General features: G+C 30.4%; 2 protein-coding genes across 2 annotated transcripts in view; one reads left to right on the top strand and one right to left on the bottom strand.

Annotated features, from left to right (window-relative positions):
• The window catches only part of LOC128386267 (synaptogenesis protein syg-2-like), a 60,112-nt gene extending 44,582 nt beyond the window's left edge, over window positions 1-15,530 (bottom strand). The window contains exon 1 of the mRNA XM_053345273.1: window positions 14,104-15,530. Coding sequence (XP_053201248.1) covers window positions 14,104-14,621 — 518 coding nt within the window. The 5' untranslated portion in view covers window positions 14,622-15,530. The remainder of the gene's footprint in view (window positions 1-14,103) is intronic.
• Window positions 15,531-15,633: 103 nt separating this feature from the next.
• On the top strand, window positions 15,634-16,975 carry LOC128386270 (putative transferase CAF17 homolog, mitochondrial). The gene has a single exon (XM_053345275.1). It carries the CDS (start codon window positions 15,727-15,729, stop codon window positions 16,852-16,854), a length of 1,128 nt encoding a protein of 375 aa, XP_053201250.1. The 5' UTR covers window positions 15,634-15,726; the 3' UTR covers window positions 16,855-16,975.
• The last annotated feature ends 6 nt before the right edge of the window (window positions 16,976-16,981 follow it).

Here is a 16,981-nt window from a genome sequence, read left to right as displayed (position 1 = left end):
GAATCTAGCTTTAAGAATCGATGTATTTTGCCATTGAAACGAAATTGGCTCGTCTTCCAAGCTCTTCAATTCTTCAATTATCGGTCCAAGATAACTTTCAACAACGGGCTTGAATTTTCCAACATACAACCCAACTAAGAAGAAACTTTTCCTTCTGGAAACAGGTTTCAATTCATTGATGGAAATAAAACCGGAATATTTTGATTGAAGAACTATTTCCTGCTTGAACCTCGTCAGAATGTAAGGTTAAGGTAAAAGTCTTCGTATCAGTAATTATCTTAGACTTTTCTCTCTTAGCTAAGATTCCATTACTTACATCTGTAACATTCGATTCTTCTTCAGATTCAACCAACCAATCGTTTTCAGGGAAAAAAGGAAGATGTGTAATCAGCTGTTCTTTCAAAGAAACATGTAGAAAGTATTTTTCACTCTTCAGTTCAGCTTGAATCCGTTCACCTTCACATTCAAAGTATCCATAGTTTTTCGGCTCTCCGAAAAAAGGTCCATGAGCATGTTTTTTATCGCAAATCAGATAAACACTCACCGGGTTACTTTTTGCTCTCTTGTCCCACAAATATCTCGCACTTGGAATCTTGATCTGAGAATCAAAGAATCTTAGATTCATATTGTTGAATAAATTTATCACTTTCTCGGCTTGATTCAAATTCAAACCAGCATAGCTTAAACATGAAGAAACAACAGCTTCTCCATATTCTCTGAAAGAAGGCTGTTTTTTCTCGTCCATTTCAGATTGTTGACTACTAGAGAATTCTTCTTCAGAATCTGATTCAAAATTCACCGAATCATCAAAATCGATTGACAAATTGTTAGACTGAACTTCCTCACTTTCATATTCAGGAAGGGCATCTAAGTAGAGAGATTCACGATACAGATGAGAAGATCTTATTCTTCTGTTGATGTTTCTCGTTGAAGACCCGATTGTTGAACGTTGTTCGGTTGACATTTTATCTTTTTAACTAATTAAATTCAAACAACATTTTGAGAAAATCACAAAATAAAATAAATCACCATAAATATAATAAACATTTAATTAAATTGTTTTGTCATTGAAAATTTGACTTTGAAACCAACGTGGTTGAAGAAAGGGGGCGTTTCTAAATTAAAAAGAATAGAACAAAATTCAAAAAGAATAGAACAATTTTTTTTCTATTCTCTTTAACCCGTTACCATAGTTTCCATATCTAATCAATCATAATCTTCACTTGATTTTAAAGATAAAACTTATCTTTTCAGGAAGTTGAACTTCATTTTTAAATCAGTTTCATCTTTTAAATCAAATTCTGTTGTTTTAAAATAGTTTTATTTTGTGAGTTTTTCCATTTTAAAAGTAAAATCGACTTGAATGGAAAAATATTTCCGGAAACAGAAAAGTCAAACGTTTAGAATCATGTCCACCCCTCGACAGCCATCAAAATCTCGTTATATTTTCAATCAGAAAACAATAGTAGGAACCTTTTGTGATCTCATGGATGATGAAAAACTGATTCTCTGCTTAATCAGAATCAAAGACAAGAAAGATGGAGAGAAAACTCTGCCAGTTGGTTTCAAATTAGAAACTGACAAGCTTCCGACAGTTGTGAAATGGATGAAAGTACATCCAGAAAATCTGATGAATCTACATATCGATGGACTTAAAGGTATTCCGGTGATGCTCGTCGCTTATGGTGGTAAGTGAATCAAATTCACAAATTTCTGTATTCTTTAACTACGATTCTTTATTTTTTGACAGATGAATCAAAGGATCTAATTTCTTCATATAAAAAGCTCAGTATTAAGCTTCAAAAATACAATCTCCTGGACTAGCAACTAAGATCACCCATTGGCTGCCAATTAGAAATATCACTCTCATCAAAAATGAGGATAAGCTTCTCAAAGCGATTTCTCTAAATGAATTCGAGTCCTTGATCAAGCAAGCTGAATGTCTTCGTAAATTCGAAATTGCTTCCAAAGATGGAGAGAAAAGTCAACAAGATGAAGTAAAAGATGATGCATCACAAGCTGATGATGAATCAGTTGCATCAGATCAATCATCAATAGTTTTAGCTCCTGCCTCTTCTGGATCTCAGAATGAAACTGTTACCTCGCTTTCTGAAGTTCTCGCTGAAACTGTTTCAAGAGTTGAGAAATTGAAAAACCCACCGGAATCATTCACAGCTGATCAATTCAATTCGATATTCGCTGCAGAAACAATTGCTATACTATCATCGTTCTCTCAAATCGTGTTGTCACTGCACTCAAACATTCGATCGCTTATTGAAAAACAAACGGGAAACACAGAAATGGAGAGTAGATCCGGTACCAGAATCATACCAGAAGATCTGACTCATGAAATCGGTTCAATCACGATGATTGAAGGTGTACTACCCGTTAAATCGAGGCACTATGCTAAAGCTTTCAAACATTTGACCAGAAAAATTCATCAACGAGAGCCAAACGTTCTATTTAATAATGTGGTTAAATACTGCTTTCCATCTCATTGGATTCTGAATACTACCTTGAGAGGGAATTCCAAGAAAGGATCTCTCATTGAATTATGGAATCATGAATCTCCTCTATGTAATCCATGTTCAGGAAAAATAGATCGTAACTTGGGACAACGGAGATTACAAGCTTTATTAGGTAAGATCAAGATTAATTATTTAAAGATTGATTCTCTAATAAGTGTTTTTACAGATCATATTTTGAGGAAATGTGGCAAAAAATCATATGATTCTGTGGCTGAAAAACACTTCGCGAACCAAATCGGCAAAGCAATGTGTAATCTCAGAACAAAACTTGAGAAAAATTATAATGGCTGGGCAACCGTTTGGGAAAATTGGAATCAAGTAGAAAGTGAAGATGATTTGGAATCTTTATCAAGTGGATCTGATGATCAACCAGAGGCGATTCAATCTGAGAATTCAGCTTCTAAGAATCCACCTTCTAAGAATCCAGCTTCGAAGAATCAACAACCCAAGGATCTACGCGGAAAAAAAAATCTTAAAGCAGGATCTACATCTACACCAGATCCATCGTACATCAGAGTTACTAGAAACCCATTCACAGAGAAAGAGAAGAGAATCATCCGTTTTGAATATCTCGGAGAGTCATTTGAAGAATCTCGAATACGATGCAGATCAGAAAGATTGTGATGGCGCTGGCTCAGAAACTGGAGTTCTCGTTAACGATTCATCTTCGGTAGCTGAGGTCAACCAAAATGATGAAATCAATGACCATTCACAAATCGTTGGTGATTCGCGAAATCTGGATGAAACTGATCAACAAATAGATGGTCAATCTGAGCCGATTTCCTTGGTTGCAAATATCAGTGCAAAAGCAAGTTTTCTTCCGTTAACACAGAGATTGACAGAGCAAAATTTAGCTCCCAATGGAAATCCTTCAACACCGTTAACTACAATTGAAAGAATAGAATCCGATGTTGATTCTGTTAAAATTGATTCCATTGAAAAGAATCAAGTTTTTGAGAAAACCGATGATTCAAGCTCGATGAATCTTGAACAAATCAACAGAGAAAATACTGACGGTGAATCTTCGATGACTGAAAATGCTTGTTCAAGCATTGTTTCTAATACATGCCAAGATGAAACCACCGACGAAGAAATCTCAATTTCCAAAAAAAGGAAATCATCATTGACATCAGAAGATTCAAATCCTAAGAAACAGAAGAATATCGACGATGAAATCCCAGAAGAATCCAGTGTTGATGATAATAATCAAGGAGAAAGTTCTAAAGATGAATCCACTCAAGTTTCACTCGACGCCATTAAATTCATGAAAGAAAATGGATTGTGGGATCAATTTCTACTAGCAAAGAAAAACCCAAAGTGATCATATGAATAGGATTCAAGAAGTTTTCCAATCAAAAAAGTAACATTTTCATTTACTTCTTTCAAATTTTCAATTTTCAAAGACAAATTATTTTCATAGATTTTGAATCAGCTTTAAATCACGTGCTCAATATGCACATTGTATTACGAAATAGTCACATTTATCCCCCAATCTGATTCAATCTAATCACAAAAATTATTTCAAAATGGGGAATCAATTATCTCATCCCCTTCATTAGAATCAAAGTTACTTTTCCCATTAAAAATTTCCTTTTCCGGAAATGATTTCCTTGCAGAGTATTTATAAACTGTTTCTCTCTTTCTTACAATCAAATAATTTTTGTGTTTCAAAGGGAAAAAATGTCTTTTTTGAAAAGAAATATGAAAACCTTTGGTCCTAAAGAAAATTTAAAACAATCTGTTGAAAGTGAAACATCATTGTGTCAACCATCAACAAGTGCTGGAATCAAGAGAAAACTTTCAAGTGATATCAACAAAAATCAACGCTATTAGAAAAGAAAAATCTGAGAAATGTGATTCTGATAAACTTGTAGATAAAGCCAAAGAATCTACTTTATGTGATTTTGAATCCATTTATTTTGAATGAAAAGTATGAATCTTTGAATCAACCGTTCCTTGTGAAGATTCAGGAATCTCAGCTCAAAAGTTTTGGATTCAAATTACCTTTCACAAAGTTTATGGACTTAAGTGAAAACTGTTTCAAGATCCAACTAAGGACGTATGATGTTTATGTATCTATCATTGCTATTGGAGGTGAGTCAAAAAAAGTGGTTGAAAAATTATAATTTAGTAAATTTATCTTTTTTCAGATTCTCCTCTAGAAATAGGCAAATCGTTGAAAGAAAACGTAGATAGAAATCAAGCTCAGGGTATCAAGGTATGAAGAAAATCAAGAAATATACTGACTATGTTACAGAGCTTACTCATGTTCCATTAGATTCAGCTGATGATCTTCCTCCAAAGCAAGTTTTCAGTTCTAGAATCTTGAGCTATATATTTGGAAATGATTCTCAAACTGAAAAAATTGATTCAAATACATCTGAAACAAAAAGCAGGTGAAGCTCGAGAATTCTAAACCAAAGCGAGGATGAGAATAATATTGGTAAAGATCTGGACTTTCCTGATTATAAAGCAAAGGTTCAAGAGTTTGAAAAGCCGAGAATAGATTCACATAGATCAGAGTTAGATCTTTCAATAACTCAGATTTTGATTAAAAGTGTTTATGAACAGTTGAAAGATCTAGATAAGATGAAATCAAACCTATCAGACAGAGATACGACTGGATCTATTCTGCTAACAGTTATCAACCTTTTGTCTGATTTCATCAAATTGGTTGATCATCAAACAAAGAAAGAGGATGAAACTGCTCAGTCTATTCCAGAAACAGACAGAACTTATAAAAATAGTACAAAAGTATGTTTGGATTCACAAGTTCTTATTTTCATATTTTTAATTAATAATTATGATTTTCATGTCAACAGAATAAGATCTTTCTTGAAGGATTGATTCCATTGGATTTTGATCAATATAAATCAGCAATCAGAAACGCAAGACCAGGTGATCCAACTTCATTCGCTTATCAAATTGTAATGAGTTTTCCAGAAAGTTATTACAAAAATGTAACACTTGGTAAAAAAAGTTTAGATCAAAAAACTTTGGAATCATATATTTCAATTGATACAAATTTTCTGGAGCAAAATACAGCAAAATATCCACTTGCATTCATTTGGGGATTTGAAGACCCACTCAATGCAAGAATCCAAGGAGATTTTGATTTTAAACTTGGACTGAATCGAGTTCAAGCTTTCATAAGTGAGTTTCTCAATAGAATAAGTAAAATCAAAATCCTGAGAATCAAACTAATTAGATTTTTTATACAGATCATTGTTTCAGGAAAGCCGACATTCTAAAGTATTCATCAAAAGCCGAGAATGAAGTTCGCAAGCGAATCATCAAAGCCTTTTGTGCAAGAAACACAATTTTGAGATCGCAAAATGACAAGATTCATGACCAGGAATACGACAAAACAAATTTTGATTTTCTAGATTCTATAGCAATAACACAAAGTTTTCCCTAATCTTGAGATTCATAATATAAATAAATAATGATTTCTATCGGATTTTTGTTTCTTCTAATTTGTTAATCTTTCGGAAATTCGCGATCAAAATCTTATTGATTTTTTTAATTGATTCATTGGTACTAGATTCTTGATTTTCTGATTCTCATATCAATCAGTTAGAATCAATATTTTTTGACAACAACGACAGTCGAATTTGAGTCAATTGCAACTAAAAAAGGAGTTCATTTGAATCAATTTTGAATCTTTAAGCGCATCAAATCTTGTCATTTTAGAGTCAATCCGGGTCTTATTCTTTTGAGTCAATTGAGAGTCTAAATGGCCGAGTGAGAATAATTTTTGACTCTAACTGGAGTCTCTTCTGTTGATTGGGTGTGATAGACTTTGATTTCTATCGCTTTTGTTTCATGACTTTTACGCTTCATCGATCTTCTGAATTTTATTCATCATCATCATTCAATGTAAAAACTCATGTAGAATAAATTTCAATGTAAAATGATAACAATACAGGAAACTGAATAATAGAAAACAATGGAAACTCAAATTCTCTGAGTGTTGATCCATTTTATTTCAATTAATCTAATTTCGTTTTTATTTCAAACTTTTTTTTTCTATGCTCAATTTAACTCTTTATAAGTTATTACTTAAATTCAGTTAGCATGAATTATGATTTACTGTTTACATGTTTATAATTAATCCAATTCATATCGTATAAGATATATACGATCAGCTTATTCAATTATTATCATGAATTTTTCACCATTATGATTAATTTTATCTTGCAGGAAAGGTGATGAAAATAAACTGAACATTAATATGATAAATTGTGCAAGTGACAAAAGTTCCAAAGGGAAAAATAAAGGTAAGAATTTCATGGAAAATAAAAGGTGAGGAATTAATGGAAAATAAAATTAGTCAAGAAAATGTGATTGTGATAATTTTTCTCTTCATACAATTAAGATGATGAAGAGATGAAAAAAAAAATCGTCTTAATATTGCAAACAGAATGAATTATGATTTACCATTATTTTCTCATCTCTCTTTCTCAATCTGGTAAATGTTTGAATGTTGCAATTATGAAGATGAGGATGCGAAGGATAAAAAGAGATAAAAAGAGTTGGAAAAATTGATGATGAAGAAATGGTTGGTTAGTGTATTAACAAGATGAGAATAGAGGTTAAGGTAATAAAAGAAAAAGTATTAAAAGTGATGAGGATGAAATGAAGAAAATAAAAATATTCTCGACATTTTGTTTCCCTTTCCTTTTCTTTTTTTCTCCATCCTTTTCTTATCCTCTCTCTCTCTCTCTCTCTCTCTCTCTCTCTCTCTCTCTTTCTTTCTTCTTTCTTTCTTTCTTTCTTTCTTTCTTTCTTTCTTTCATTTGAGACTCAATTATGGTCCCTTTGAGATGCTAATTAATTTAATTGTGTCACAGAAAATTAATCTCAATTAAACCGCTTAACAATAATCTTTCATTACGATATAGCGATAATTGCTCATGTTTAGTGATGATAATGAAAAAAATATTCCAGTATCAACATTAGTGAAGAGAGGAAAAGAAACTTTCATAAGACTTGAGTGAAAGTTAATGAAACTATTGAATTAGGGAATAGATCAATTAAATATCATGACTGGAGATATGATTATTTTGAATGATCATAATCAAGCAATCAAGTGATTACTTTGATAGTAGTTTTTGATTTTTGGTGATAAAAAAAACCCAAACCATTGAATAGTAAATTTGATGAGCTAAGAATAATTTATCGTGATGAATGAATATAATTTATGATGAATTCATGTAAACAGATCAAAGTTAATTGTTACAATCATTTCGCAAAGGTAAGTTTCATGAGATGTGGATTGATGATAATGATGATATTGATTTTTTTTCTTGAGGTTCTTTGACTTTATTAGTTCAAGTCATTCTGATGGTGATGACTTTTTCTACCTTACAAGTAAATTGGTTGACCCTATGGAGGGAATGGTTGAACGTGGTGGTTTTTGGTGTAAAGCCAAGAAAAGAAGAGGGGAAAAATGCTAAGATTATTTCACAAGAATTCACAACAGTTAATGACTTTCTGTGCATAACTTGATAGTTTTTGGTACATTAGAAACAATCAATCACTTGGAATTCACAATACTGACCATGAAGAAATAGTTATAAGGTGAGAAACACTTTCATGTAATCAGAAATTCTTGTAGCACTTTCAGTTATCCAGGGATAATTGGTGACTGAATTACTACTTGATGATTTTATCAAAATGTATTAATAAGTTAACAGATGGATGGAAAGTTCAAAATACTAATACACATAATAACAATTAGCTGAATATCATTAGTAATCAGCTGAATATTTATTTCGTTGATCACATTACTTGCAATTATCAGAGTTATTGATTATCCGGTGAAACTTTGTTTTTTTTTCACCACATCCCAACATAGAGATATTAATACAATAACAATGGGAAAATTGTTCTTTAGCCCCAGGGTATGACTTGTGTTTTCATTCAATTGAAACTGAAAATTGATTGACTGTAAAGAAGATAATGTTAAGGGTGATGTTGTTTTCTATCATTGGCATGAGATAATGTTTCTTTTTCCCTTTTTCCTGTGCTGATAATTTGATGAGAATTTCCCTCGATTCCCTGTGAATGCTTAAAGATGGAGGAAAATAACTTTGCTTGTGAATTTCGAGAAAGAAATAAGTTCTGAACCTCGAGGATGAAAATTTCTTATTTTTTCACATTTTCTACAATGGAATTCATAGTTTTTTCGCTTTTTCCTTTTCAGAAATAACATTTAAATTGAATTTAAATATCGAATTGATCAACTGTGCGTAATTACCTGGAAGCATTGATAGTTTCCATACGAAAATGGAAAAGAGAATTTGTAAATGAACTTTCAGAGTAAACGTATACATACATGTATATAGATTGGAATAATAGTTGATTTCTGGAAAAAGAACAGAGATTCCATGATAACAAATGACTTTGAAAAATAAAGGTAACCACAAATAACAAATTTACTTACTGTTTTCGAAAATGATTCAAAAACCCTGCAGGAAAATTCCTCTGAATTTCATGTAAAACGATCATCTACCCTAATGAAAAATATTCATTAGTTTTATCAGAACTTTCATCATGATTTGTGAAAAGAGCATCAATTATGATTAAGAGAAAGAAAAAGAAGGCGCAAAAAAATTACAAAATCTCGAGCGAAAAAAACATCCCAAAAAAGTTCCAACAGAATGAGGTGATAAATTCATTCTCCATGATATCCCACCTTCCACCCACAATCCTTTTTCCTCTCATCACCTAATTCGGTGTTTTTCTTTGATTTTTTTCAGCCATTCTATTTCTCGTTCCCTGTAACATTATAATACATTTATCAATCCTCCATTTTGTATTAGAAAATTCCTATGGAATCCTAAGGAACACAGGAAAAAGTCATCATCATAACGATAATAACAGAAGGGAATATATATATAAATCACTGAGTAATAACAATTTACAACAGAGAATCCATTGAATTTTTTTTTCTTCTCAAGAATATATAAATTCAGGGAAGGAAATTTGCCTTTTCAATCATTCCCATTATTATCATGTTACTATTCAATCAGTTTCAATATGAACTCTTTTTATCTAACCCAACCTTTTCCGCCTCCATCCAATGATAATCTATAAAAAGATGAAGCATGAAAAATACAAAACTCCAAATGAATCAATAATAATAAATTTAAGAATTGACCTGATACTCAATGGATAGTATTTGATGAAACTTCATCGACATTCAAATTGACATAATCAAAGTTTTTTCTCTCCATATAAGTATCATCATTATCCAAATTGTTAGCATCGGAATATCATAATATGTTTGAAAGATTATCATTAGCGTGACTAGACCTGAATATCATTTGGCACAAAAAATGAAATAATATCAAATGGATTAGCAAACAAGGCCAAGTTTCGAGATAATTTAACAACCAATAAGTTAAATAGCTAAAGATTAACAGAACTTTTTCTTTCGAATATCATTTCCATCCAATCAATAACATTTTCAAATATTATTCTCTATATATATTAATTGCTATTTCTATGGAATTCAAGTGAATCATGATTAAGATGATGATGTGCTAAGTAATAACTATTAATATTATTATTATCGACTATTGATTAAAAGTGTTACCAGGAAACTTATTCAGGGTAAATCACCAGCAAGTTGCTTAGGGATAATATTAATATAATTTCAACATTTAACTTGGATTTTTTTTGTCAACCTCTCAGCCAAACTAATAACTAATCATAATTATCATGATAACTGTCATCATGTTGTGAATCTTAAGATTTCAAATTAGCTCAGTGATATAATAATAATAATATATATTGTATATGGTAGACATTATTATTGAACTTTATCAGAAAGTTAAAAATCCTATTAGAGTAAAAACTAAAACAATATTAATATCATTTAATTTGAAATTATTTTCAATTCCTGGTTCAGATTTGTTCATGAGAGAGTGAGAGAGGAAGAAAAATATAAATATTATCTCACAAATTACTAAGGTTTTTTTTCACGCTTTTGAATTATTGAGAAACTTTTAGAATTTATTTCAGGGTAAATGTGAAAGATGAAAATTTGAAAATTCAAGTATTATTCAAGTTTTCAGGGAGAAACATGAAGGAAAACGTATTGAGTTGATATACACAAGCACATGTAACAAATGCTCAGTTGTTTTTTCTTTATATTAAATGAGAGAAAGAGCAAGAAAAAAATGAGTTTCTCCTTTTCAACTTGATTCTTCATCTTCATGATTACTGGTGGGGGGATAAATGTTCAGAATATGAATATTTCTCCATGTCTCAGACTTTTTTTTCCCATAAATCAAAGTTTCTTTTCTTCAAATTAACCGTCTAAAGGTTTCCTTTTTATCTCGAACTTTTTTTGTTTCTTCCCAGACAAGAGATAATATCAAAAGATTTACCATGTATTTTAATGGACTGGATTCAGTAGTAAAAACATCATCTTGAACATTGAATATTTGTTCAGATGCTAAATTTATGGTCACTTTTTATGTAAAGTCCTCTGGCTAATGTCATCAAATAGAGATGGATGTTACCTGTAAATCTTAAGGTTTATTGACATTGTGGATATTAAGACATTAACCACAAACAACTGGAAGGAAATAATTATTTACCGTTATCCTAGAATGTTAATATTACAACATTATCATCGTTTAGGTTAATTTTAATTAGAATCGTTTCCTACTAAATTGAATGAGATGGGGAAAAATGTGAACAAAATGAATATCATCATGATAATGATAATGTTAGGGTTAAACAAAGAGTTAAAGTAAATAAGTTTGATAATTAAAACTGAAAGTGAGAGAGAGAATAATCATAAATTCAGTTGAGTGAAAATTTATCATTAAAAATATTACATGAAAAAATCTCATGGAAAAGTAAATCATAAATGTAATCAAGGTAAATGTTAAATTATCATTAAGTTGAACTTGGAAATTCAAGTAAATGAAACGTTATAAGCACTTTTTTTTGTTGCTCCAAATCAAAAGTAATTAGTTTATTATTATTATCATGTTATTGTTACTATTATTACAATTAACTAATCACTTTGTTACCTATTTGAAACAGTCAAGTTGAATCTTCAATGAAGTAATGAAAAACAAAACAATCATTATACTTTATCATGATTATCATGATAATCTGAATATTATATTGAAACAAATATTATTCAAAATTATGGATATTAAAGTTTATAAGAAGAAATAATTTATGAATAAATTGGTTGAGATGCTATTAATCAACTAGTTAATTATTAGTTATAACTAATCATTATTATCGTTTTTGCGTAATGAATAGACGCAATTAGAGATTATGATTCAATTTAATCAGCAAATTATTTTGTTTATCTTATATTAGAGATTAAATCAGGTAACAAGATTACTTTTAGTTGATTGAATGTTCATCTGATGGAAATACAGACAAACAAAGGTAACACTTTATACTAATCATTTGGAAAGGTAAAAATTGGTTAATCTGATAATGTTATAATCTGATTAGATTATGATTAATATTTGGAGTCGATAACTTATCATGTTAATAAGTGAAAAGTGTCACAATTTGCCATGTTAGTTATGAGTTGATCTCATGATCAATGAGAGAGAGAGAAATTGTCAAATGGATAAGTTTTTCTATTCATATTCATTTCTTGATAAAGTTTACATTTGGTGAATTATCAATGTATGATTATGATAATTGTTGTGATAAGTTTTCGCTTAGATTTTGAGTGATACAATTTATGAATTTATTGGAATGAAAAACTTTTTTCCACCTTATGACATTCCCATGACTATGTTTTCTTATTTATTTTTTTCTTCCTCTCTGATTATTTGGAAACTTATCACTCAGAACTTTTTACTTTTCTCTGCTCAATGAAAAAAAATAGAGAAGAAAATATTAAATGAAAGGAAAAAGATTTTCTCTTCTTTTCAGTGTTCATCTGATTTGGAAATGGAAAAAAAGTTCTGTGTTCATGAGAAGATAAAAAAATTTTGAAAGAAAAGGAAATTTTCTTATTCTTTATCATGTTAGAACTTTTCTCTCTCTCTCTCTCTCTCTCTCTCTCTCTCTCTCTCTATTCCAGATCAAATTTCTTTCTACTTCACAATTGTCAACATTTTGCATGTTAGTCAATAATTCACCTTCCATGAAGGAAGAAAAACTTTTACATGATAAAGATTCATGGGAAAATATTCAATGGTGTAAATCTTTTTCTTCTGCTACCAAACAATTTCAACTAATCAGCAATATATATTAGGCTCTATTATCATCATAATATTGAACATTATCCGATTTAAGTTCATGGAGAAAAATGGATGAATTATATGTGAGAATACATGAGGAGATCATATACATGTATCTTTATCTGAATGTATATCTCATTTTAACAGAAGAAGCGAAGGAAAAAAAATACAAGGATAATAATTGACATAAATCCTCATCGATGAATATGAATAGTATGAGTAATGAACATTTCCAATCATCATCATGGGGATACAACATGTAATCCAGGAAGAGGGGAAGTCATTTTTTTACAGAATATGAATGATTTGTAGATCAAGGCAATAATAATAAGGCAAATTAAATTCAATTCATCTCATGAAATGATGATAAATTTGATTCCGAAAATCAATGCTCAGCCCTTTGGTATTATTATCATGGTGAATGTGAACATTTTTTTCTTCCTGTAAAAAATTCATTTTCATGATAACATATTTCTCTCTCTCTCTCTCTTATATTATATCAGCTTAAAAATGATGAGATATTGTGAGACAAAATTCAATCTTAAGAAAATTGTGAATCCAGATCTGAGAGATTAACTCTTGAATAATACCTTTACCCATCAGCATGAGGAAAATTGTTCATTATATATGAATAATGAGCTATCTACTTTCACCACCCACCCCTGAAATTTCATGTAAATATAAATGTTTCAGAGTTAGAAAATTTTTGTTATGTAAATTATACAATGAGTGGAAACTGATGATTGTGATTAAGATGAAAATAAGCTTAGTTAATGTTGAAAAATAACATTTTCATATTCTAATGATAATAATGGTTATATATTTCATCGGAAAGGTAATACACATATCAGAATAATATTAATTCTCATGATTAACCGTTGACTTTTTCACTTATTCAATAATAATAATAATGAATATGATCATTATTAGTTTTAAAGAAGTAACAATTTAAATTGAATATGAAAAAATCATCATCATCATGATAATGATTGAAATTGTTAATATCTTTACAAGATGAATTGATACAAATTTCATGGTAAATATTGATTCAAATTAATATCTTTCTATTGTGTTAAACGACAAAATAATATAATATTAACTATGACGATTATGTTTTAATGATAATCAAATGTTATATGGATCATGATAGTTGTTAAATAATTGATTGGAAAAAAACTAAAAATAAATGATCAACTAACGGAATCAATGTAATAGTAAATTGAATTGGTGAATCTCTTGTATTTTTGATGATCATCAATGAAATTAAATATTAGATTATAAGATGATAATTTCCTTTTGAGGTTTTTTTTTGTTATTCTGATTATTCTGTGACTTACCTTCCGGAGATATCGATATAAGCATGAGATGATGATGTGGATTTGATTGATGGAGATAAAGATGAAGATGGAGATGAAGATGATGATGATAGAGATGAATCTTTATTTGGAAAATGTTGAGCTCGTTGGATTGGTCCTTTTCGAGCGTCTAATGAATATAATGCAGTTTCATCTTCCCCTCGAAACCATAGGATTAAATCAATTGTATCATTGTTTGGATGATCAATTGAACAGGGTAACATGGCTTTACCCTCTTCACCAGCCACCACCAAGAGTGATGATGGATCAGGATTAGTGGAGGTGGAAAGTAACTCTTCCTGTTTTCCACCGTTAACATAACTTATCTTTATTACAATGATCCCTTGTAAAAGGTAATAAGATGTTGATACTGTTGTTGGTATTGTGGTAAATGTTTGCAAGGAAAATAATGATAAACAATATGATGATGATGATGATGGAAGATTGAAGTTTATCATGGCAATTAATTGAATGATCAATGAGAAGGTAATCACTCTCATCCTGGTTAAAGAGATAATTCATCCAGAGATGTAGGGGAAAGAAAAGAAATGATAATATATTATATTTGATTCCTTATTGTTTATTGATTACTGGAATATGTGTTTAAGTTAATCAAATGTTGATGATGAACACAATCAATGTTGATTGCTGGTAAATCCATTGTTTTCCTTGTTTTTTTTTTGCTTCTTTTTCTTTGCTTTCAGATTGAATTAATTTACATGAGACATGAACTTTTTTTTTTCTTGAATTTTATCTCATGTGAACATTTGGGATTCACTTAACTAAATTTAGGAGAACACACAATTGTCATAATTAGTTGAATGTAAGAGGAAATACAATTGAAAAGTTATTTTTGGTTACACTTGGGGAATTTATTCTTGGTATGATTTCCCTTGCAATTAGGGTGACATTTTGGGTTCTCACTGGTACTTTACTCGACACAGACACGTATTCGAAAAGGATAATGATGATTATCGAGATGGCGATCGGTTTGAATATGTCCAAACCGAGACAACTAAATACACAGAGATACAGGGACAAAGGAAAGAAAGGAAAATGAAAGAGAAAGAGAAAGAGTAGGAGAGAGAGAAGAAGAATAAAGGAATAAATGAAATTCGAATTTTCTTTTTCTCAACAAATTGTTTAGAAACAGTTCAATTGGTTGAATGGATTGTCGACTGCGAGTATATGTCGATTGAAAGACGAAAAAAAAACGATAATAACAAGAAAAGTTTATTCTTTCAGAGAAAAAAAAAATGGTAGATTTTCATGTGAGAAACATAAATAAAATAGACCAAAAAAATAACCGGTAAACATTAACACTCGATATGTTAGTACATAAAAATAATTCGAGACTGAGCAACATAAATAATGTTCATCTTTTTTTTAGAACAAAAAAATTCGAGCTTCGAATGTGTCGCCATCTATTGGTCACCATATAAATTCCATTCGAAAGCATAAAAAGCATAAAGAGCTTTTTGATTTTCTAAAGAAAAAGCATAAACTGGTGGAAAACCATATGATCAGAATTTTGTTTTGTCTCTCAATTGAATTGATTGTTTATCTTCTCAGTTTGTAATTTAAATTGTTGTTGTTGTTTACATCATGTCATCTATTTTAAGATATCGAATTGTTAATCTAAGTAATCGTGGTCTATTACAAGTAACCGGATCGGATACATTTCCTTATATTCAAAGTGTAATCACAAATGATTTAAGGTCCGGAGGTAAAATTATCTATGGTACATTTTTAAACGCTATGGGTCGGATTTTATTGGATTTAATGGTTTACAAGATTAATGGTAATCCAAGTGAGAGACAATTGATGTTAAATGCTGTTGCTTATGGACGTTATGGTATTGACGGTAAGCCCGAGGATAGTTTGTTGATTGAATGTGATTATGATTTGTTGGAATCAGCGAGGAAAACATTGTTTGCTTATAAGATTCGTCGACAAGTGACCTTAACCCATGCATCGGATTACAATTTGTTTGCCCTTTATCCCGATATTGATAATATTCAAATGGTTCATGGTCATGATTTACCTAAATTGAGTGAACTATTTTCACCTGATCTAATTATTGGACGTGATCCTCGGGTTGGTTGTTTCTCTTATCGTATCGTTTCCCGGCTTGGTGGTAAATCAGTTGATTCATTGTTACCAATTTTATCTCATCATGTACCTTATCAAATTGTTGAATCAAATTTAACGGATTATATTCATTTTAGGTATAAAATGGGAATTGCTGAAGGTAAAAATGATTATCGTCCCTGTTTTGCTAATCCAAGTGAATCAAATATTGATTATATGAATGGTTTGGCCATTTCAAAGGGTCAGTTTACTGGTAAACGAGTCATTGCTAGAAATGCAATCAAAGCATCTCGTCCTTATAGATTAACACCAATTGAATTATTGTTACCAGAAAATTTACAAGATAGAAACAAGTTGAATTTTGGCTTTGGAACAAGATTAACCAGTAAAGATAAACAAAAAGTTATTGGTAAGTTAATCTGTCATAGAGGACGTTATGGTTTAGCAGTTTTAAAACCATTCGAATGTCTTAGGAATCAATTTCAATTACATCATTTGGAATCGGGTGTTGATGTCAATACTTGGTTTCCTGTTTGGTGGCCTCAACCATTACAACCAAAACATTACTATTTAACTCGAACTCAACCACAATTGACCTTGGGTCAATCAGATGACCAACAACGGAAAAGTTTAACAAGTTAATTTGATGTTCAATTAATGTAAATAGAATGCAATTATAAATTAACTAGTCGACATGTAAATTTGGTGCTAAACAAAAACCAATAAACTTTTGTAGATTGAGAGAAAACAACAGGAAAAACAATTAGAA

Source organism: Panonychus citri, unplaced genomic scaffold (assembly GCF_014898815.1).
Source record: "Panonychus citri isolate SS breed McGregor unplaced genomic scaffold, ASM1489881v1 Contig00068, whole genome shotgun sequence".
Lineage (NCBI taxonomy): Eukaryota > Metazoa > Arthropoda > Arachnida > Trombidiformes > Tetranychidae > Panonychus > Panonychus citri.
This window is presented reverse-complemented; position numbering and strand designations above follow the sequence as displayed.

Bases quoted from the DNA above. Each gene is read 5' to 3' on its own strand.
- LOC128386270 (XM_053345275.1), top strand. From the start codon at position 15,727: ATGTCATCTATTTTAAGATATCGAATTGTTAATCTAAGTAATCGTGGT.